The 23,179-nt window shown below is 44.1% G+C and overlaps 2 protein-coding genes across 2 annotated transcripts; one reads left to right on the top strand and one right to left on the bottom strand.

Moving 5' to 3' along the window:
* Positions 1 to 550: 550 nt before the first annotated feature.
* MANSC4 (MANSC domain containing 4) lies at positions 551 to 7,018 on the top strand (the record flags this gene model as incomplete). The annotated part of the gene is made up of 4 exons (XM_081957121.1): positions 551 to 1,501; positions 3,684 to 3,818; positions 5,462 to 5,969; positions 6,991 to 7,018. The coding sequence occupies exons 1-4, from the start codon at positions 1,273 to 1,275 to the stop codon at positions 7,016 to 7,018; spliced, it is 900 nt and encodes a 299-aa protein (XP_081813247.1). The 5' UTR covers positions 551 to 1,272.
* A 519-nt stretch (positions 7,019 to 7,537) lies between these two features.
* On the bottom strand, positions 7,538 to 22,005 carry MRPS35 (mitochondrial ribosomal protein S35). Its single transcript, XM_081958027.1, has 8 exons — positions 21,847 to 22,005; positions 21,679 to 21,755; positions 19,129 to 19,296; positions 17,898 to 17,958; positions 16,348 to 16,487; positions 13,933 to 14,042; positions 13,308 to 13,377; positions 7,538 to 7,887 (listed from the first exon to the last, which is right to left on the bottom strand). The coding sequence occupies exons 1-8, from the start codon at positions 21,923 to 21,925 to the stop codon at positions 7,612 to 7,614; spliced, it is 981 nt and encodes a 326-aa protein (XP_081814153.1). The 5' UTR covers positions 21,926 to 22,005; the 3' UTR covers positions 7,538 to 7,611.
* Positions 22,006 to 23,179: the final 1,174 nt, after the last annotated feature.

Raw genomic sequence — 23,179 nt, 5'->3', positions numbered from 1 at the left:
TTTTGGGAACAGTTTTTAATGGGATGGTTCTTCAATGGAGCAACTGCGGAATTTCTAAAGGGAGGAAAAAAGCAGATAAGAACAGGAACATTTCTAAGATGCCCTGGGTAAAGATTTTCTAAAGCCTAAAGCAAGAAGTTCTAGAATCGTTTTCTAGACATAAAATACCGTTGGCTTTTTTTTTCTTTTAATCACCAAGTGAGGAAATCTTCAAAAACTGTCCCCTGTTAGGATGCATCACAGACTCCCTTTCAAGGGAGAAAGCCATTTTTGTGCCCCGCCAGCAGCCAGCAGAGCTGGCAGCAGATTCGGAGAGTGAGGAGGTTGGGGAGGAACATGGGCCAGTCCTGGAGTCTGGAGAAGGCTCTGATGAGGGCTCTGTGTTGGAGGCAGAGAGGGGGGCAGAGCCGTATGCCAGTTATCAGCTGCCTTCAGAGTCAGACATCACTGAGGCACATGTATTTATTTTTATTTGATTTAGTTGATTTGTCAATCATTTACAAGATAATAGGTATAAGAATAAACATGAGCATGAATGAAATGGGTACGAATAAATGGGGAAAGTAGGGCAGGGATGGTAGGCACAATGGTGGGCTTATGCACGCCCCTTAAAGATGAACAGCTGGAGTCTGTTCCCAGTGTGCGCATGCGCAGAGTTGCCAGACGAAGGGAACAGGTAAAGAGCAGGTGTCGATTTGGGAGTAAGGCCACAGGTGGACAATGAATGGCCCCTCCCAGAGGAAATAAAAGAGGAGCCAAAAGGGAGCGGAGTTTGCAGGAGATAATTAGTTCGCTTCATTGGCCTGTGATTCTCCAAGACTCCTTGCCAAGTTTGGCAGCTCTCCAAGCCAGATAAGGTCTGTGACTGTAAATCCTCCCCTGAAAGACTTTGCTGGTTGTGAATGAGCAGAATTCACAGTCAATTAATAAAAGGGTTGGTTTTTTTTGGTGGGGACAAGGAGTTTGCTTCATGCTCTCAGGGAGCCTAGCTCAGAACAGCTGCTATACTGTTTCTGGCCCAATAATAATAGCTGGAAATTCTTTATTATTCAACCAGGTGTCATTATGCGAACTCAAGATCTACCTCATGAAGTTCAAGCAGCTGGGCGAAGATGGGGAGTGATTATTCTTTGCAAATGGCTTCCTAGTCCTGTGGAAAGTTACAGCCATCAGGTGCAAACAGGTTGTCCTGTCAGGCAGCACTGAGCTTCTCTCATTCAGCATTTCTTATGCCTTGGAGAACAAGACCTTTGCTAAGGAGATGCTTTTGAGATGTTTCTGCTAGTGGCTCTGGCAGAAGTCCTGCTGTTTTGGGGCTGCATGTGCAGGTCAGAAGGCCTTTGCTCCCCCACCACGTTTTACAAAAACTGCTGGATCGGACGATTCCCGGGGCTTTCGGTTGATCTGGAGCATTCCCAGAAGCGAGGAGCTCACATCCTCAACATTTATGCTGCATCCACTGGCAAGCAATGCAGCCGAGCCTGCTGTATCCTCAAGGATGGTAAGGATTTATTTCCTTCTTCGGGAAAGACTCCAAGGGATTCTGCATGGAAAACAAAGTATTAGCCGCTTGGTGCATCAACATTTAAGGTTTTTTTTTTTACCTATGGTATTCAAAAGCAAGGCAAAACATTCCTTTTCTTTTTCTTTCTTTCTTTTCCTTCCTTTCTTTTTCTCTTTCTTTTTCCTTCCTTCCTTCTTCCCTCCTCCCTCCCTCCCTCTCCCTTCTTTCTTTCTTTGTTTCTTTCCTTTCTTTTCTACCTCCCTCTTACCTCCTTCTTTCTTTTCCTTCTTTCCCTCCCTCCCTGCTTCTTCTTTCTCTTCCCATACTTCTCCTTCTGATATTCCTCCTTCCTTCCTTATTCCCTCTTCCCGACTTTTCTTTCTTTCTTTCCCTTCCTTCCTTTACTTTACTTTTACTTTTTACTTTTATTTAATTTATAAACCGCGCCCTCTCCCAGAAAGGACTCGGGGCAGTGTACAGTCATATTAAAACAACAATATAAATACATAAATATAAATATAGATGGAGGAGGTAACATATAAACTGTACAGTAATAATTAAAATTAGAATTAAAGAATTAAAAACTACTCCTAAAAAACTACCCCAGAATAAGATGTTTGCCAGGAGGAAAACGGGACTATAAATCGGCTAGGCCAGCTAATTGGAACAGGTGGGCCTTGAGTTTCTGTCGGAAGGAGCGGAGGTCGGTAGTGGTTCTGATATCGGGGGGGGGGGGGGGAGGTCATTCCAGAGGGTTGGGCCCATCACAGAGAAGGCTCTACTCCTGGGCGCCGCCCATTGGCATTGCTTAATGGACGGCACCCGGAGGAGTCCCTCCCTGTGGGAGCGAATTGGTCGCAGGGATGTATGAGGTGAGATGCGATCCCGCAGGTAACTAGGCCCTGTGCCATGGAGCGCTTTGAAGATAGTAATCAACACCTTGAAACGCACCCGAAAAACCACAGGTAGCCAGTGCAGCTCGCGCAGGAGAGGTGTTATGTGGGAGTACCTGGTACTCCCCATGATAGCCCGCGCGGCCGCATTCTGAACTAGCTGTAGTCTTCGGGTGCATCTCAAGGGGAGCCCCTTCCTCCCTCCCCACCCTCTTTCTTTTCCTTCCTTCCTTCCTTCCTTCTTTCCTTCCTTCCTTCCCTCCCTCCCTGCCTCTTCTTTCCCTTCCCATACTTCTCCTTCTGATATTCTTCCTTCCTTCCTTCTTCCCTCCTCCCACCCTCCTTCTTTCATTCCCTTCCTTCCTCCCCCTCCTTCCTTCCTTCTTTCTCTTTTCCTTCCTTCCCTCCCTCCCTCTCCATCCCTCTTTCTTTCTTTCTTTCTTTCTTTCTTTCTTTCTTTCTTTCTTTGTATCTCACCTTTATTATTTTTCCCAATAACTTAAGGCAGCAACTATACATCTACTCCTTCCTCCTCCTTCCCCCCCCCCTACAATAGTAACAGCCTCCTGAGGTGAGTGGGGCTCAGAGAGAGCCACTGGCCTAAGGGCATTCACCTGGCATGGTTAAGGTGGACTTAAACTAACAACCTTTCCCTCTCCTTTTCCTTCCTAGCCTGGTGCCTTAAGCACTGGGCCAAACTGGCTCTGTATGTTGGACATCTCACCTACAGCTGATTCTAGGTGGCTTACAATCAGTCAACCATTCTGATGGCTAGAAAAAATATTTTAAAGGTCTTTTCAGCCCCTTTCTTGCATTTCTTCAGGCACTGGTCAATGGCCTCCAGAGCTGAACTTTCAAACAAAGGAGAATTCTCTTGCACAATTCTCTCTCTCTCTCATGCGTGCTGCGGGCTGGTAGGATAAAGGCACTAACTGAAACAAGAGCTAAAGACTGAATCCATCCATTATTGGAATACTGATTTGGCACAAGGCAATCCCTGTTTTCATATGGCGAAGTATTGTGACACATAATCCTGACAACATATAACCTGGTTTTAGGCAAAAAATATATTAGAAAGATAATCTGCTTATCCTCTCTTTTTTTTGGATGATTTTTTAAATCAAGATTTGCTGATGGAAAGATATATGCCTGGAGAATTATAATTTTTAGCACCCTAACTCAGGGATTTTTTTTAATTAATACGTTCCACAGTCTGATAAAGCTCATCCAGCATAGACAGCGTCAGGCCTCGGCTTAAAATTTTCCTCTCTCTCTCTACTTTTTAGTTTCCTGTAACTTGGCTGTTTTCAACTACAAAAACAAAATCGATGATACAAACTGCATTCACATGTATTGCCCAATGCTGGAAAGCTGCATAGTAAAACCTACAAGCAGTGTGATCCTCTACAATATTACACCAGGTGAGTCTTGCTTGCTTATTTGTTTACTACATTTCTGAACTGCCCATTTCCCTCCAAGTATGCATTAGTGCACACTCAGAGGGAAATAGTGATTTGCACATGTGCATAACTAAAATCCAGATTTTTTTAAAAAAAAGTATGGTAAAACTTTATAGCAAAGAAGCTGGAAGGAAGCAACAAACTTCTAGCTGTCTTCTATCCATATCCATGTAGTTAATAATCATAATTATACCCTTTTTAGGATGCTGTGATTGCTGGGCTGTATGATGTCATAAAAATCATATTTTTAAAAAACTGTAGTTCTTGCTTTTTTTAGAAAATATCCAGATATGAAATTTGTTTTTACCACTTTTTCCTGTATAATCTTTGGTTTATTCAAAGAAAATATAAAACACAAACATATTTTTAATAGAGACAAAGAAAGAAAACCCACAGGATCTCTAGCATGCCTTCCCTGCCTGAAAAAGTGGGATAGGTTAATGTTGTTGTGACCTGCCAGTGGCCAGCAGAGCTAGCAGTAAATTCGGACAGTGAAGAGGTTGGGGAGGAACATGGGCCAGTCCTGGAGTCTGGGGAAGGCTCTGATGAGGGGCAGAGAGGGGGCCAGGGCCGTATGCCAGTTATCAGCTACCTTCGGAGTCAGACATCAGTGAGACAGAAGAACAGCTGGAGCCTGTTCCCAGTGTTAGTTGCCAGATGAAAGGAACAGCTAAGGAACAGGGGTCGACTTGGGAGTAAGGCCACAGGTGGACGATGAATGGCCCCTCCCAGAGGGAATAAAAGAGGAGCAAAAGGGGAGAGGAGTTTGCAGGAGACAATTAGTTTGCTTAATTGGTTCGTGACTCTCCGAGACTCCTTGTCAAGTTTTGCAGATATCATCCTGGCAGCTCTCCAAGCCAGATAAGGTTTGTGACTGTAAATCCTCCTTTGAAAGACTTTGCTGGATGGGAATGAGCAGAATTCACAGTCAATTAATAAAAGGGGTTTTTGTCAGGACAAGGAGTCTGCTTTATGCTCTTGGGAACCCTCGGTCAGAACAGATGTGATGGGGACAAGTTAGTTCCATAGGTAGCCTGGCCCTCATAAGGGCTTTATAGGTAATAGCCAACACCTTGGACTGGACCCAGAAGCAAATTGGCACCCAACGCAGTTCATAAAGCAAAAATGTTATATGTGCCCATTTTTGGGCACCCAACTGGAAAATAAGCCCTACCATGGTTTTTCAGGATGCTCGTAATATAAATCCTACCTCCCAAATAAGCCCCATTTAAGACCATCAGTCAGACAGACACATTTAGTACCGTATTTCCCCTAAAATAAGCCATAATGCCTCTTCTGGAGCACAAATTAATATAAAACCCAGTATTATTTTCGGGGAAACACGGTAGCTCATGCGGCTGCATTCTGCACCAGTTGAAACTTTTGGATACTTTTCAAGGTTATGCCCATGTACAGAATGTTGAAATAGTCCATTCTGGAGATGACCAGGGCATGAGTGACTGGGTGGAAGGCCTCCCTTGTTCTTGAAGGGGCATAACTGGTGCACAAGGCGAAGTTGGTGGAGGTAAATCTATAGATCAGCCGCCATTGGATGAGAGGAGAGAAACGAAAACTTTCTTCTTTCTTGGCTTCTGTTTTCCCAGGCATTGATCCCGACCTTCTCGTTTTTGAGAAGTTCTCGTTCAAGGATATAAACACCAGGTCTTCTTTTAGTAAATGGGAGAGGCATGGCGGAGCACGGATCGCTGACCTACAAACAGACCAGGATGAACTATCTTCCCCAAGGTTCCTTTTCCTGGAAGCCTCCTCCCCCACAACAACCCCAAAGCCAGGCATGGACAGGAGTAGCAGGAGCTCATCAGTAGATGTTGCCTTCAAGAACTCACCCACCACATCGATGGCATCGGCTTCAGCGATGGACCATTTAGCGAAAGCAACTGAGATTCTTCCAGGGAGGACCACCTCTTCGACCACTTCAGATGATGTCAAGGCATCTCCTGTCTCTGATCCTGCACCCATCCAGACGGCGTCGCTATCACCCAGTGGGATCCTTCCCAATTCCAGCAAACCCTTGAATGAAACCAAAGTCTACAGCGGAAGGAACAATAGTTCTCCCGAGGAAGGCCAGCAGCCCACAGAGGAGATGGCAGAGTGGGGGGCTTGGTTGCCCCTGATTTTACTTTGTTCTTTGTTGGTTTTCATGGGCTGCTGTTGCTTCTGCAGTATCTTTTGGGCAACAGGATGGAAAAAGAGAGGTCGTTATAAACCAAGGCAGGAAGGAAGATCAGCACCCAACCAATTCATAAAATACACTGCCGTTAAAAGTAGTTTTTAATGGTCAGATTCCAAATTCATCAGGAATGGAATGGAAGCAGAGGTGGGTTGATCCTGGCTTGGCCCGGATCGGCCGAAACAGTAGTAGCGGTGGTGGGAAGCTCCACCCACCTGTCCGGATGCCTCTGTGCATGCGCAGAAGCGTTGTGCAAGCGAGCAAGAGCAAACTGGTAGTAAAAAAATTGGAAACCCACCACTTAATGGAAGGGAAGGAGAAGGGGAGGGGAAAGGAAGGAAGAGGGAATGGAAAAGAAAAAGGGAAGGAAAAGGTAAGGTAAGGAAAAGGGGAGGGGAGGGGAAAGGGAAGGAAGGGGAAGGCTGTAGAGATAACTAATAAAGATGATAAGGGATCTGGAGTCTAAACTGTACAAGGAAAGTCCAACAAATCAGGAGGCTGTGAGTTCGATCCTAGGTAGAGGCAGGTATTTCTCTCTCTGGACACGATGAGTATATATCTGCTGAACAAAAATCCGCATTGGCGACAGGAAGGTCAGCTGGCCATTAAAACACTCTGCTAGCTCCATTCAGTTGTTCGGACTCCATCACCGCAAGGGATTATGGGGTTGTTAAATGAAGATGACTGGGGTAATTTGACAAAACACAAAGCCTCGATGGCAGAAATTCAGCAGGAAAATTGTGGTTACATATGCAGTTCAGAGCCTAGAATCACTTCCCGACTGGGAAATGTGTCGCATCAAGTTTTCAGCCACCAACATTCATTTTGGACCATGTATGTAATCTTCAGCAATTGCTGCAATCTAATCTGTAAGAATTACACAAGAAAGTAGTTGATGAATGGAATACTTTGGGACCCTCTTTATTTCTGCATGGTTTCCAGAGACAATGCTGTTCTGATTTCATCTTGAATGTCTGCAAAATATTTACCGTTAGCTTCTCGGTTTTTAGTTTTTTTTCTCCTTAGCACCCATCTTTCATTCCGCACCGATTCTCAGCTACAATCATTTCCAATTGAGTTTGGAAGGTCTGATGTGAATTTTGTTCTTTCAAGATGAGCCAACAAAGGAACATAATAAAAAGAGCAGGACAGGCAATAGGTGGTTTAAGAATGTTGGTGTGGGACTAAAACAGGAACTGGTTACCACAATATTCTTTCCCTTCCCTTGACTTTTTTTTTTAAATTTTGCACAAATTGTGGTAGTTTTGCAAAGAGAATTTAGACCATGTTCAGGATTGAACAGAATCCTATAAGCTACCCAGAGTAAGTCGCATGGCAGGATGAGCGTGGCAAAAAGTATTTAATGTGTAATATTCACAACTTTTGAATTCCAACGGTGTTGTAGTTGGTTGGTTTTTCTGGGTGAAATATATTGGGGAGCAGGGGAAGAGGAGGTGAAAGGTGATGATTTTCATTTTGCAACTGGATATTAAGAAAAAAAATTTTTTATTAGGACTATATCCATCAGCACATTTACAGCATCCCACCAAATAACTGCTTACATTACAAGGCCTGGATGTTTAACAGTCTTTTAACCGAGTTTTTATACTCCAAAAGATTCTTCTCTGTCTCCCCTTCATTTTTCAAGAGAACCACGGACTTCTTGTAATCCTGCATCACCTCAGAGGCGAGAAGTTCCTCTCTGCTCTTTTCTTCGGCTTTTTCAGCTGCTCTGATTTGAAGCAATGTCTTTAAAGCGTTTTTTTCAGAGACGCTATTCTCCCAGACATACTCCAGCATATCTGCTTCGGTAATTTCTTTCTCCCATGGTTCCGTTTTCTGGTGGGGGGAAAAAAATGAAAACAAGATCAGGGAGGAAAACCCTGAAAGATCAGAAATGCAGTCATGCACATTCCAGAGGTTTAGGGTAAAGGTAAAAGTTCCCCTCGCACATACGTGCTAGTCGTTCCTGACTCTAAGGGGGCAGTGCTCATCTCCGTTTCAAAGCCGAAGGGCCAGCGCTATCCAAAAATGTCTCCGTGATCATGTAGCTGGCATGACTCAACGCCCAAGGCGCACGGAACGCTGTTACCGTCCCACCAAAGGTGGTTCCTATTTTTTCTACTTGCATTTTTACATGCTTTCGAACTGCTAGGTTGGCAGAAGCTGGGACAAGAAACGGGAGCTCACTCCGTTACGCGGTTCTAGGGATTTGAATAGCTGAACTGCCGACCTTTCTGATCGACAAGCTCAGCGTCTTAGCCACTGAGCCACCGCATCCCCTGAGGTTGAGGGTAGTACCTTCTAAAGACCCTGGGGCTCCTCCAAAGCTAAGCAGAAATTCAATAAAGGTGAGTGAACCTGCTCTGGGAAGTTGATTGTCCTTCTCAATTTCGCCCATGAATGGAAAGTCCTGTGTCCCCAACCTGCGTGGTGTTCTAAACTTTGACAGCAGGGTTTTTAAAAATTCTTGACTAAATAGCCCACCATTAGAAAGTCAGGAATGCTCTCTTCCCTTGGGAAGTGCTGAAGAAAAGGACAACCGAAGTATATGTATATCTATGTACACTGAGAGCATAATGCACCAAAGACAAATTCCTTGTGTGTCCAATCACACTTGGCCAATAAAGAATTCTATTCTATACTATATTATTCCTGCTGTATTCTATTCTATTCTATTCTATTCTACTCTACCCTACCCTATTCTATCTATATTCAATGGCTTGTAGGATTTGAGTGGGATCTCTTCGCTGCTTAACATAAGAGTAAAATGCCATACACTACTTTTTAAGGAACAATAGGTGTTTTCTAGCAAAAGGCTTGAGAACCTCCCTTCCGGCAGATTATAAGCTGTTTTTCATGTGTTGGGGTAGTGAGGGCAGTGCATTTCCATTTATTTTACTCATCTGGAACTCTATAAAGAGTCTCCGATGATGTTTAATTCCAGCATGACTAACAATGTCCCAACGTCCCAAACAATGTCTGTTCAGAACTGAAGAAGCTTCTTGGATGAGAAGGGAAACATCTTCAAGGAAAAACAAAACAAGTGTTCTATTATTTCAAACAAAGAAAGTCCAGTTGCCCCTTGAAAAAACTTCTTTGGGACAACCATGACCTGAATGACTGAGAATCTCCATAGACATGACTAATGTTTATTTTTAGTTCTGATTCTTACCCGCTGACCTCTTAAGAGTTATTGGTGATGAGCGAGCTCTGTGATGTATCCCAGATATATATTATTTGTTAAAATAGAAACGAAGAGGAAAGTAGATAGATAGAATTCCTTACTATAGGAATATACTAGAACCTGGATGGTCAAGGAACAATTGGGCCCAAGGCCCATAGAATTTAACTTCCAGCACGGCCTTTAACCGATGCCAATGAAAAGCTGCAGTTCAGCTTTCAAATAAAGAAATTTATGAGTAGCCACAAAGGCGCAACTTCCACTCAAATCCTATTACTCCTACGCCACTATTCTCCTTTACAGAAGAAAGTTGTTTATTTATTTATTACTTGAACTTATTAGTCGCCCCCTCTCCCCACAGGGACTCGGGGCGACGTACAAAAGTATTATATAGCGTACAGAGGAGGTAAGAATAAATAAATAAGTTACAATACCTAAAAAAGTTAAAACCCCAGTGAAATTAACCCTTAAAAACTAAAATTACCAATTAACACACATCCAAACCAATCTTCCGCCTTTCATTGAGAAAATGTGGTGTATGTGTTCCCACTTCCTCAATAGTAGTAACTGTGAGAGGGATCTTGGAGTCCTATTAGACAACCATTTAAATATGAGCTAGCAGTGTGTAGCAGCTGCCAAAAAACCCAACACGCTTCTAGGCTGCATAAACAGAGAGATAGAATCAAGATCACGTGAAGTGTTAATACCACTTTATAAGGCCTTGGTAAGGCCACACTTGGAATACTGCATTCAGTTCTGGTCGCCACGATGTAAAAAAGATGTGGAGACTCTAGAAAGAGTGCAGAGAAGAGCAACCAAGATGATTAGGGGACAAGAGACTAAAACATATGAAGAACGGTTGCAGGAACTGGGTATGTCTAGTTTAATGAAAAGAAGGACCAGGGGAGACAATATAGCAGTCTTCCAATATCTCAGGGGCTGCCACAAAGAAGAGGGAGTCAAGCTATTCTCCAAAGCAAGTAGAGGGTGCTGAGGGTAGAACAAGAAGCAATGGGTGGAATCTAATCAAGGAGGGAAGCAACTTAGAACTGAGGAGAAATTTCCTGACAGTTAGAACAATTAATCAGTGGAACAGAAGTTGCCTCCAGAAGTTGTGAATGCTCCAACACTGGAAGTCTTTAAGAAGATGTTGGATAGCTATTTGTCTGAAACGGTATAGGGTTTCCTGCCTAGGCAGGGGGTTGGACTAGAAGACCTCCAAGGTCCCTTCCAACTCTACTATTGTATTATTGTATAAGATGTTGGATAGCCATTTGTCTGAAATGGTGTAGGGTTTCCTACCTAGGCAGGGAGTTGGACTAGAAGACCTCCAAGGTCCCTTCCAACTCTGTTATTCTATTCTATTCCTTTGACATTAATCTTTTATAAACCTAAGGGCTTCCAAGCTGCCAGTTAATCTGCAGAATAAACGGACTCCTACAAATGTCTGCAAGACCTCTATGCATGCAAAAACTGACCTCTGCCACTTGGGGGCAGTAAATGTTTACGTCTCACACTTCAGCCCTCCCAAAAATCACAAAGGTGAATTATTACGCAACTTTTCACACAGGATGGTGGTTTAGGATAGAACAGGTAAGAATTAAGCTGCTAAAAAAAAAAAGAATTAAGCTGCTAAAAACAAGAGCCATATATACTGCCCTTGTGATAAACAATTTTTTACCTGGTCAAAAAAAATCTGCATTTGTTAGCAAAGACCCATCCATCCGATGGGGCTAACGACATGTTAGGAAGAAGTAACTTAAGAATCTAAGGCTAAACTGAAATTGATTCGAACTGCCTGAATGGGGAAAACATCAACTTCCCTACAATCTTTTAATCAGATTCATTTAGGGCTAGTGGCATAAAACTCTCCTTTTTAAAATAACCTGAGCAGTTCTTAAAACTTTTCAGGTTACATATAAACAAAGTCCAAGTGAAAATGATTTAAGACGCCACCCCCACCCCCAAAAAAGGCATACCGTATTTTTCAGAGTATAAGATGCACCAAGGTTTTGAAGAGGCAAATAAAAAAAAAGTTTTTGCACTCTGCAAAACTCCCCAGAGCAACCAAAAATGATCTAGTATCAGGGGTTATTCTCCTCTGTCATTGATCTCACCTCTTCCCATGGAGTTTTACATTGCAGGGTTGTTTTTTTTTTTAAAATCCTGCGTTTTACTCCACCTAATCAGTTTTATGCCAAATCAATGACTTAAATACCATCTTTTATGTTTCTCTCCTACACTACTATCCAGGTAGGACAAGTAATAACATTCTTAGGGATGAACATCTCTTAAAATCCAAGGGATAAAAATTCAGGGGGGTTGCCCAAAAGTTATTTAAAAATGTGGTTTCTTTTGGACGGATCACCAATGAAAGAGAGAAAGCAATGTGTTGCAGATGGCTCATTAATTTATCATGAAATCAAAGACAATTACAACTGATGAGGCCGTTAAGTATTTATGTGGAAGCTGAAAGGTAATAAAAGGGCAAGAGACATGGGTGTACTCAATATACACCAATCACTCACATATCATATACCCAAGTCTTCCATCAGTAGGTAATACTAGAGCCAAGCGCACATGTGCTACTCTGGAATTAGTAATCTCACCTGTTGAGCTTCCAGTGTAGAATCGATGTTTGAATGCTGCAGAAAGGTAAGTAGACTGCCGTGCATTGGTAATGAGGGAAAGTTCATTATCTAAAGCTTTGAAAAGGCTACGGCTTTTAATTAGCACGGACTATACAGTAACCCAATCCATGGGAGCCAGCAGCACTCTTGAAGCAATTCTGGCATTTTACAGCAGGGGGTTCTCACACGGCTTTCTAGGTATTTTTGCAAATCCAGAGAATCCACTGTAAGGACAAGATTAGCCCAAACATGCAGGAACAGAGATCTCTTTTCATGTAACGTTCAGGCAGAGAAGGTGATGCGTTCCAAAAGAGTACCATTTTAGGAAAATCCCACTAGTACCACCACCAATTGGGCTCACAAACCCTGCTTCCTAATTCCCAATCCCTACTTCATGAGTCATGGACAGGACAGAAAATAGAAATGAGTAGAAAAGAAATGAATAGAAGAAATAGAGAATTAGAAGAGAAGAATAGAGAATAGAAACAGAGAATAGAAATAAAGTAGAGTAGAGCAGAACAAAATTATTTATTGGCCAAGTGTGATTGGAACAAGGAATTTGTCTCTAGTACATAAGCTGTCAGTGTACATATAAACAGAGAGGATAGATCATAGATCATAGTTACAATATCATTAAGTTATAAACAACAATTGATAAATCATACGCTGCCAATAGGAGAAGACAGTAGGAAAGATGAGATCTTAAAATGTTAAATGTCACATGTTAAGATTTAGTAAGATAGGAAAAGGTAGGTAGAGTGAGAATTAAGTGCAGACTAGGAATAAATGGGTTACATATCCATTCTCTGCATCGCCCCATTTCTCCCCTTAGCTCTCATGCAGAAAAGACACTTAGGAAGCAGACGTACAAATGAATACAGGCAATCTTTAACTTATGCCTGGTTCTTGCATTCTCACATTTACCACTTATATATTTATATATAATCTGACTTAACGGGAGAAGAGTCAGATTTGCTTAATGACCATGTGATTTTGGTCTACACTTGAGCGATTTGCTTAACTTTGTCAAAAAGGTGGTAAAATTGAGCATGGCTCACTTAACAACCACCTTGAAATTCTGGTCTCAATTGTGGCCTAAAGCCGACGATTACCTTACATTCAAATTTATTAGGCATTATGTTTATTTAATTGAAGGGCCGGTTATTTGCATGCTTTGGAAAGATGTAACTTTCTAAAAGAAAAGGTTGTGTACTTGTCATGCACGCTAATGAATCCTTCTGCTCTCTCAGAATGTAGATAATGCCTGTGATTTCCGGTCTGGGCATTTTAGAAAGATTAAAGCCATTTTACTATATCATTTACTATGTTCTATCTGGCCAGGAAGGAAACTGATAAGAATGGGATTGTTGTGACTTTTCCCCTGTCAATATGTGGGATCTGTTGAATACTCAAACAATACATAATCAATTAGCAAATATTCTTACCCACGATTCATGGAATAAAACAGTTAGAAGGTACATTGCGTAATCATAGTTTTGCTTTCTTAGAGGACACCTGGAAAACAAGAAAAATATAGCAATAGCACTTATTATATCACAGTGCTTTCCAGCCCTCTCTAAGCGGTTTACAGAGTCAGCCTGTTGCCCCCAACAATCTGGGTCCTCATTTTACCGATCTCGGAAGGATGGAAGGATGAGTCAGCCTTGTGCTGGTCAGGATCGAACTGCTATCAGTGGGCAGTGAACTAGCCCGCAAATACTGCATTCTAACCACTGCGCCACCACGGCTCGAAAAGAAGAAAATTATACCAAATTCCAGCATTCCCAACCAGCAACTGGAAGGCTCCAAAATGAGCAGCCCCATGTTATCGCATATGAATAACACCCTAAGTCTGTTTGCCAGTCTTAAAATCAAATTGAATCTGAAAATGATGAACTGAAGTCACATTTTGCACCTACAACAGGCTCGACTGGGTTACCAACCACCAAAAATAATTTGAAATCTTAGAATTTGGCGGAGCAGTTTTTAAATCCCAGGAAAAGAGTTTAGTGGGCAGTTAGGTTGAATATTGCCGGTTTGGGCCAGCAGAAAGTTCTCCCATGGCGTTACCTGTCTGTTGTGATAGTAACGGAATCTGTCTTCCCACAGTATCGCTCGCCTACGAGTTTGATGAACTTCTTCTTTGCATGGTCATCCAAATTGAGATTTGACAGTTTCACCTGGGAGGGGGAAATCGAGCTATGAGCAACTCTGAAGGTCCAAAGAGTAACTGCACTGAAACACATAATGCATCTATTTACAAATGATAGGGGCTAGATCAGTGATGGCTAATCTTTTATTCCATCGTATGCCAAAAGCGGGGGGAGCGCAGGGCATGCCCACCCGTAATTCTATGCACGTGATCCCCCCACCCCCTGCTTTTGGCATGCAATAGACCAGTTTTTCGCCCTCCCCAGGCTCCAGAGCTTTCTAGGAGCCTGGGAAGGGTGAAAACAGTCTCCTCGCCCCTCTCCCCCCCCCCCCAGATGAAAAATGGCCCTATGAGCAACCGAGAAGCTTGGGAACGGACTTACAAACTGTAAGCCCATAGGGTCGTTTTTCGCCCTCCGAAAAACTGAAGCCTCCGGAGGGCGAAAAACGGCTGAAAATGAAAGCCGAAGTCAACTGGCCAGCACGCGCATGCACGCTGGAGCTGACAGGGCAACGCCTCCCGTGCCGTAAAAAATGGCTCCGTGTGCCACCTGTGGCATGCGTGCCATTGGTTCGCCATCACAGTGCTAGATGGTCCCCCAAAGACAAACACATTTGCAACCTTCTGGCAGCAAAGACAATGGGGAAGGCAGAATCACTTCAGAATTGTGTTGCTAACTGAACTGCAGTGATTCATGGAACACCTGTGGCCAAAAATGAGGTAAAATGGGGCAGTGGTTCACTTAACAACCATCTCACTTAGCAACAGAAACCTTTGGCTCAACTGTAGTCATTATGTTCAGGTCTACCAGTTAATGAAGGAAAAAAACCCAAGAGAAGGACGCAGTGAATAGAGGGAAAAAACCATGTTCCCCCAAACATGGGCCCCAAAATAAGCACTAGGGCTTATTTTTGGAGGGTGTCTTACTTTTCTCCATATACGGGAGGTCCACGCATGCTCGCGGCGGGGAAGGAAGCCAAGCAACATGCTGGTGCCGTGGCCATGAGGCGAGGTAGGGGGATGGAGCTGCCCCATGCGACCTGCACCGGCTTACATCAGGGCCCACACAGCCAGGCCATCCACACCCCGACCGCTGCCTTGCCTCATGGCCATGGCACCAACACACCACTGGTCCCCCTACTCCGTTGCGGCTGCAAGCAAGCAGAAGTGGGCTAGGGGTCACGCAGGGTCCTCCTGTTTAGGGCCGCCCACAAGGCGAGGCAGGTGTTGGGGCATGGGTGGCCTGGCTTTGGTGGCCCTGAGGTAAGCCGGTGCAACCAGGCAGAATGGGCAGGTGGCTACACAGGCTCTTAAGTACGGTTTATTGGGGGGGGAGGGGGGGGCTTTTATTAGGTACATATGTAAACATGCGAGGGCTTATTTTTGGGATAGGTCTTATTTTCAGGGAAACTGGGTAGCTGGGCTCTGAAGGGCTAGAGGCCTCATTTGAATCAGCAAGAAGATGTCTTTATCTGCTGCAGTTACCGTATTTTTCGGAGTATAAGATGCACCTTTTTCCCTCAAAAAAGAGGGTGAAAATCTGACTACAGCATGAATACTGAATGCAACATTTTTGGCCTCCCCAAACTCCGCCCCCTTTGCAAAAATGGCCATGCATAGCCTTTAGGAGGCTTCCAGAGTGCTCCTGGGGGATGGGGAGGGCAAAAATGAGTGAAAAACGGGCCACTTTTTGCTCATTTTTGTCCCCCCCCCTAGCCCCCAGGAGCACTCTATAAGCCTCCTAAAAGCTATGCATGCCCCTTTTTTGACAAAAAATGGGGCCGTTTTTGGTTTTTTAATTCACCTCTTCAAAATCTTGGTGCGTCTTATACCCTGAAAAATACAGTATATCCTGTCACTCTGTCCTGCTTACACATTGAAAGCAATGTTGCTGTTTGTGCTTTATTTGCTGTGCAGCATTTTTAACTTTCTTAGTGGAACAACAACAAAAGATACAAAGTTAAAATGCTGAAAACCAAATCAAGCACAAATCACAACATCGCTGAGGCTGAGAAGATCCAGGAAAGGAAGAAAAAGGCTCTAGAAAGCATCTTGTAGGGAGTAATAGAGACATTTCTGGTAGCTTGGCAGTGTGCAGGTTTTTTAAAACATTTCTTTAAAAATTGTTTACAAGCAACGTAAGGGGGAGGAGGGTGGGGACGGGGACAAATGGCTGAGTAGCAGGAAGAGATGTGTCCTTTTTTTCAGCACATTTTCTGTCTTCCCAAAATATTTATTCTGTATCCCCCATACATGATTAACACTGTCAGGTTTTATGTTTTTTTTGCAATTAAAGCAGCTGAACCCATTTTAGGAAACCTAAACTCACTTACTCTCAGGGTCACCACTCTTGCTTTCGGGTTACGAAGGGACGGCCCTGCTGAAACGTAGTCACTTGTGCCGATTTCAATGGGGAAGTGCTGCAAACATTTCTCGTCGCTATCCAAGGCGGAAGGCCACTCTGTGCAGAAGTCTGAAGTGCCCGTCATGGGAGGGAAAGCACAGACATAATTTTACCACAATCGGCACTCACCAAAGGCTGATGTCAACCCCAATAAACCCTAAGGCAACATTACAACTTGTTCCAAGGGTTTGTAAAAAAAACTGAAAAGAAAACCAATGTCCAAAGGACATTCTCTATGTCAAATATACACACAAATATACACACATTTCCAAGGTGTCTTCTCTTAATCATGTGTGTGTGTGTGTGTGTGTGTGTGTGTGTGTGTGTGTATGCATGTATTTCAGTGGTGGGATTCACTTACCCTTGCTACCGGTTCGCAAATGTGAACGCACAAGTGCGCATGCTTGCTTCACTCACGCACACCACTTCCTGCTCATGCACACTGCCTTCTACACATGTGCAGAAGGTTGTGCATTGCGTCAGGGTGGGTGGGCGGAGCCTCCAGCAGCCACTGCGACCGGTTCGCCCAAACTGGTAAGAACCAGCTGAATACCATCTCTGGGGTGTTGGGGGGGGGGGGGTGTATCCACCCATCCATCTTGTTTTAGGTCTTGTTCAAGGATGCTCTTTGTCAATTGGTATATCTGTCCGTCTGTCTATCTATCTATCTCCATCTATCTATCTGTCCGTCTATCTATCTGTCTATGTCTGTCTGTCTGTCTATCTATCTATTTATCATCTATCTATCTATCATCTATCTATCTATCTATCTATCTATCTATCTCTGTCTATCTATCTATCTATCTATCTATCTATCTATCATCTATCTATCTATCTATCTATCTATCTCTGTCTGTCTCTCTCTCTGTCTATCTTTCTATCTATCATCTATCTATCTATCTATCTATCTATCTATCTATCTATCTATCTATCTATCATCTATCTATCTATCATCATCATCTATCTCTGTCTGTCTGTCTATCTATCTATCTATCTATCTATCTATCTATCTATCATCTATCTCTATCTATCTATCATCTATCTATGTCTGTCTGTCTTTCTGTCTGTCTGTCTGTCTATCATCTATCTATCTATCTATCTATCTATCTATCTATCTATCTATCTATCTATCTATCATCTATCTATCTATCTATCATCTATCTATCTATCTATCTATCATCTATCAATCATCTATCTATGCAGCATGGTACATATCTCAATCCTGAGCTATGCATGATCTCTGTTCTGACAAAGAGCACTTCATATTTCTATCCCAAAAGTCACTCATTTAAATAGAAGTGATTTATTAAGGATTTGTTTTTTCTTCACATCCTTTGTATAATAAAACCTATTATAGCCCTAGAAGTACTGCATTTTATTTAACGTAAGACAGATCTGAAACAGCTACCTGTTTCCTGGTGTCTCTGTTAAGCTTCATTTTTTTGGGGGGGGGGGGGGGGGAAATGCTTTAAGACTGACCTTTCAGAGCAGCACAGTGCTTCTTGATGGCAACTGGTGTCAGATGCAAGAAATTGGGAATCTGAAACAAGTATGAAGTATGTCTCATTAAAATCAGCCAATGAGCTCGCCATCAAAAGTGTACAGGGGGAGTGGGGTTCAATCCCTGCCTCCTTCAGGCTGCAAACACAACACCTACAGTTGTCCATGAGACTCTGACTGCTCCATTAATTTCTTCCCTCCCACTTCCTACTCTGTTTATAAAACTGAATGGCTCAAGCGCACACTCTGGTTTCAGCTAGAGCCATTTTTCTCAGCCTCAGCCAATTCAATGTGTGGGAGTTTCCTTTCCTAGTGACTAGCAATCTCCTTTTGTAGCACAGAACTACATTTTATGCTTCTTTGGGACTTGATAGATTTTGCAGCAGGATCCCTTTGGATCCCCCTAACATCCTGAGGAGCCACCTTGCAGAATCAAGTGGGCAATCTCCAGATTTCCCCTCGATCCGAGGAAAACTCCCTTTGCTCAGGATGCGGATCTAACCCCTGGCTGTCAATTAATGCTTCAATGTCACGCCTGTAGTTCACAGACACGTCTTCAGCCGGTCATGCCCTCAGTGGAAGCTTATTTTTTTAAGGATTATGATGTGTTGGATCCATTTCTCCTACTAGGACTCTAGGGGTAAGGTAGCTGGCTGCCGCTCCGATCATCACAACAGAGATGAAGTTGATTGAGTAAATCTGGCTCAAAGTAACTCAGATTTACTTTAATCTGGGTCTTCAGATTAAATTCATGTGATATTAAGCTTTTTTTCCCATGGCAACTCAAGTAGAACAGGGTGTCAAACCTGGGTTGTCACAGTGGCACCACATGATGAATTGGAACTTTTCCCCCCTTTCGCTAAACGGGGTGTGGGCATGGCCGGCGCATGATGCATCCGGCCCACGAGTGACAGCCCTGAAGTAGAACAAACTCCTGTCCCAAACCCTCCAAACAATTTAAAGGAACAGGTTTCCAGCTTTTCCCACCCAAGCAGAACTACCCAGTATTCCAGATTAAAGCCCAGAATGGTTAGTTCCTAAATCGGTGCTAATGCTTACAATAAATCTGCAGTTATCTTAAGAGCAGGGTATTTGTCATATAATTAAAATACTTTGTTTTAAGGACTTGTTCTGTCAAAGGTCCCAGAATGCTTCCTAAAAGACCTGGGGTATGGAGATGGATGTTGACGTAGCCGTCCCCCAATCTCACCTTCAAAAGTTCCAAGTTGCCTTCTTTCGCAAGAGGTACACCTCCTTTGACTGGGTAGCCCATCCGAATGGGAAGCGGCACGGCAGAAGGTTTGAAAGAAGCTGCAGTTGGATAGACGCTTGTCCAGTCCTGATCAGGTTCCATCTTGTCAGCTCTCTTAGTATTGCCCTAGCGAAAACATGGCAGAACAAAAATCTCAGTAAGACACCGATTCAAGTATCTGCCTCACCTCTTTGCATAGGCGTTAACCATGATTTTTAGTTGCACTTTGAATACTATTTTCTCTTTTCCAGAGGGTTTTTTTTTTTGAACTACACAAAAATGTAATTTTGAGATCATTCATCAGTATACAAAGGACTCACATCAGTGGTGGGATTCAAAAATGTTTACTGCTGGTTTGGTGGGCGTGGCTTGGTGGACGTGGCAGGGGAAGAATACTATAAAATCTCCATTCCCTCCCCACTCCAGGGGAAGGTTACTGCAAAATCCCCATTCCCTCCCGATCAGCTGGGACTTGGGAGGAAGAGAATAAATGGGGGCGGGGCCAGCCAGAGGTGGTATTTACCGGTTCTCCGAACTACTCAAATTTTCCTCTACCGGTTCTCCAGAATTGGTCAGAACCTGCTGAATACCTCCTCTGAATCACATCATTAGCCCATTCCAGCAGGAAAAGCATTCTGTCTAGATTATCTGACTGCAACACAAGAATTTTGTGGCTAGAATGTTAGCACTCCAATTGTGTCTTGTCGTAATAAAGTTACACAGGCCACCTTTTCTTTTTGGTAATCAACAGTAACCTCTGTCAAAGAGACAAAGCCCCCAAGAAAGGGCACACCAGCTATGTGCTTAGAGCTCAAAGCATTGTTAGAGACCCCACACACCCACTTTACGGTCTGTTTCTGTTGCTCCCTTCTGGAAAAAGGCTTCAAAGTATTTCTAGCTGGACTACCAGATTCTGTAACAGCTTTGTTCACTTTGCCATCTGTCTAGTAAACTTGCAAGATTCGTTTTTCTCACCATGAACATGTATACATCCGAACGGCACTGTGTTGTTTCTCTGTGTCATATACAGAATAGAATAAGAGAGTTGGAAGGGACCTTGGAGGTCTTCCAGTCCAACCCCCTGCCCAGACAGAAAACCCTACACCAGTGATGGCGAACCTATGGCACGCGTGCCACAAGTGGCACGTGGAGCCATTTGTCAGGGCACGCGAGGCGCTGCCCTGTCAGCTGGCCAGCGCGCATGCGCGCGCTAGCCAGCTGAATTCACCCTTTTAAAAGCTATTTTTCACCTTCCCCAGGCTCCAGAAGCTTTATAGGAGCCTGGGGAGGGCGAAAAGAGCCTCCCCCCCCCCGGAGGCTTCAGGGACCGTCCGGAGGCTTCCCTGACACCTTTGGAGCGCTTAAAACGACCCTCCGAGCAAACCGGAAGTCACTTCTGGTTTGCTCGGAGGGTGGTTTTAAGCGTTCCGAAGGCTTCAGGGAAGCCTCCGGACGGTCCCTGAAGCCTCCGGAAGGCCTCCAGGGGGGTGCGGGAGACTCTTTTCGCCCTCCCCAGGCTCCTATAAAGCCTCTGGAGCCTGGGGAGGGCGAAAAAAGCATGTAAAAATGGGGGGGGAGTAATGCAACACGCGACCCCCCTGCGCTCCCCCCACTTGTGGCACGCGAGCCAAAAAAGGTTCGCCATCGCTGCCCTACACCATGTCAGAAAAATTGTTATCCGACATCTTCTTAAAAGTGTCCCAAGGTGGCTCCACACCCATTTGCACCACTCCAGTGACCCCGAGGACACAGATAAACCTACAGGTGGCCTCAACGACCCCTCAAAAGGATGCAAATGACCAGCTGTCTGCAAGGAATAATAAATCCTTCCATCCCCTACTATCCTGTCAGAGCTGAAGAAGCTTCTTGGATGAGAAGCGAAACGTCTTCACAAGAAAAAAACCGAGAAAGCCCAGTTGCCTCCTGAAAAAGCACCTTTGGGACAACCGTGACCTGGAGGACGGAGACTCTACAGACTTTTAGCCATACAATTTGGGATGAGCACCCATGGAATGGTGGGGGAGAAGGAATTTCAGAGAGAGAAAAATTGCCGACTACAGGAACTATTACCACTACCCAAGTGACCCTGAGGACACAGGTAAACCTCCAAGTCCTTCAATGGCTGTCTAAAAGGATGCAAAGGACCAGCTCCCTGCAAGGAATATAAATCCTTCCCTTCCCCACCATCCAGTCAGAACTGAAGAAGCTTCTTAGATGAGAAGTGAAACCTCTTCAAAAAAGGAAAAAAGCAAGAAAGTTCAGTTGCCTCCTGAAAAAAAAAGCACCTTTGAGACAACCATGACTTGGATGGCTGAGAATCTCCATTGACCCTACAAAACTCATTCCAGTCCATTTTTCTGCATTTAACGGTTTTTTTTTTTTAAAAAGTTTTTAAATCGGGGGGGGGGGAGTAAGTGATGAGAACAGCCAGCCCCGCCCCTTTGCGACGTAAGTATCAGCCACGCAGGACACCCTCCCCCTCCTTCCGATAGGGCGCAAGGGGCTTACGTAGATCAACTCCTTCTGGGCTCTGCGTTCAGCCAGGGTCTCTTTCAGGGTGCCTCTCCTCTGCGGCTGCGCAGCGCCTGAAAGACAAACGGACGATATGGGGCGACTGGGCTTCCTTCCTCGCCACGCCGGGTGGGAAACCAACCCCTGCCTTTCTTTTGGGCCTACCTCCCAAGGTCGCGTATCCGGCCGAGCTCGGTCCTCGCCGCCGCCAGAGCACCAAGCATCTCCGCCAGGCCAGCGCCATCTTTTCCCCGGCGCAGCCGATGGTGACGTAACCGCAACGCCCGCGCAGAGAGATGACCTCAACTTACGGGCAATGGCTCTAACCCTCACGTACTACGCCTGCGCAGATGCCTCAGGAGTGTGCGGTGGGGGAGGTGTCCTCTGCATGACGTGCAGGGAATTCTGGGAGTTGAAGTCCGCGCATATCATAAAACCGCCTAAGGTTTAATGGGCGCTGCTCCGAGGATGCGCCCTTGCCGCAAGTCCACTGGGCGCTGTGGGCGTTGCACCCGAAGGAGAACGAAGAGTTGGCGAGCAGGCACATTCTCACAAGGGCAGCCGAGATTTCCTGCTTGGAGATCAACCAAACAGCGTAGAGTTGGAAGGGACCTTGGAGGTCTTCTAGTCCAACCCCCTGGTCAAGCCGGAGACAAATGTCTCTTCCTTCATAAAAGTATTCATAAATAAACCGCTCTTTTATGAATAGTTATGACTAAACAAATTCATTCGAGTTTATGAATTATTTATAAAATATTCATTTTATGAATGCTTATTTTCATAGATAAATCACTTTATCAATAAATCATTGATTCATTAAGACATTCATATTTCAAAGGATTGCCATGAGAAGAAAATCAAAGAGCCATGCATGGAATGGCCAGGTCATCATTTAAGGGAGCAGACATACTAACCCTTCACATCCTGGACATCAATTGTTTCAACTTTTACCCTCAAAATGATGTTATAGAGCACTGCACACCACTATCACTAAGTGTTGTATCTCATTCTTGATGAATGTATTCGATTTTATTTTTCTTATGTACACAGAGCATTTGCACCAAAGACAAATACCTTCTGGGTCCAATCACACTTGGCCAATAAAGAATTCTATTCTATTCCATTCCACATTATTTTTTTTTCTATAAAGAATTTTTTTTAATTTTTGAATAAACACAAAGAGACAAGATACACACACAAACACACACAAAACCATCTTCCATTACAAATGGTAGAAAGTGTGTCGATTGGTTACAAAAACTTCCGTGCATCCCTTCCACAGTCATCACCTAGAATTCATATCAAATCATATACACTATATTGCCAAAAGCATTCACTCACCTGCCTTTACTCGCATATGAACTTACTGTAAGTGACATCCCATTCCTAATCCATAGGGTTCAATATGACCCTTTGCAGCTGTAACAGCTTCAACTCTTCTGGGAAGGCTGTCCAGAAGGTTCAGGAGTGTGTTTATGGGAATTTGTGATCATTCTTC

The sequence above is a fragment of the Natrix helvetica genome (genome assembly GCF_964273705.1).
Source record: "Natrix helvetica genome assembly, chromosome: 6".
NCBI lineage: Eukaryota > Metazoa > Chordata > Lepidosauria > Squamata > Natricidae > Natrix > Natrix helvetica.
Note: the sequence above shows the minus strand (reverse complement) of the source record. Positions and strands in the feature narration are given on the sequence as shown.

What these genes read in the sequence shown, in the direction of transcription:
- MRPS35 (XM_081958027.1), bottom strand. Translation starts at nt 21,925, where the DNA reads ATGGCGCTGGCCTGGCGGAGATGCTTGGTGCTCTGGCGGCGGCGAGGA. An exon ending in CGGATACGCGACCTTGGGAG is followed by an intron (nt 21,756 to 21,846) that starts GTAGGCCCAAAA and finishes TTTGTCTTTCAG; the next exon opens with GCGCTGCGCAGCCGCAGAGG. An exon ending in GCAACTTGGAACTTTTGAAG is followed by an intron (nt 17,959 to 19,128) that starts GTGAGATTGGGG and finishes TACTTGTTTCAG; the next exon opens with ATTCCCAATTTCTTGCATCT.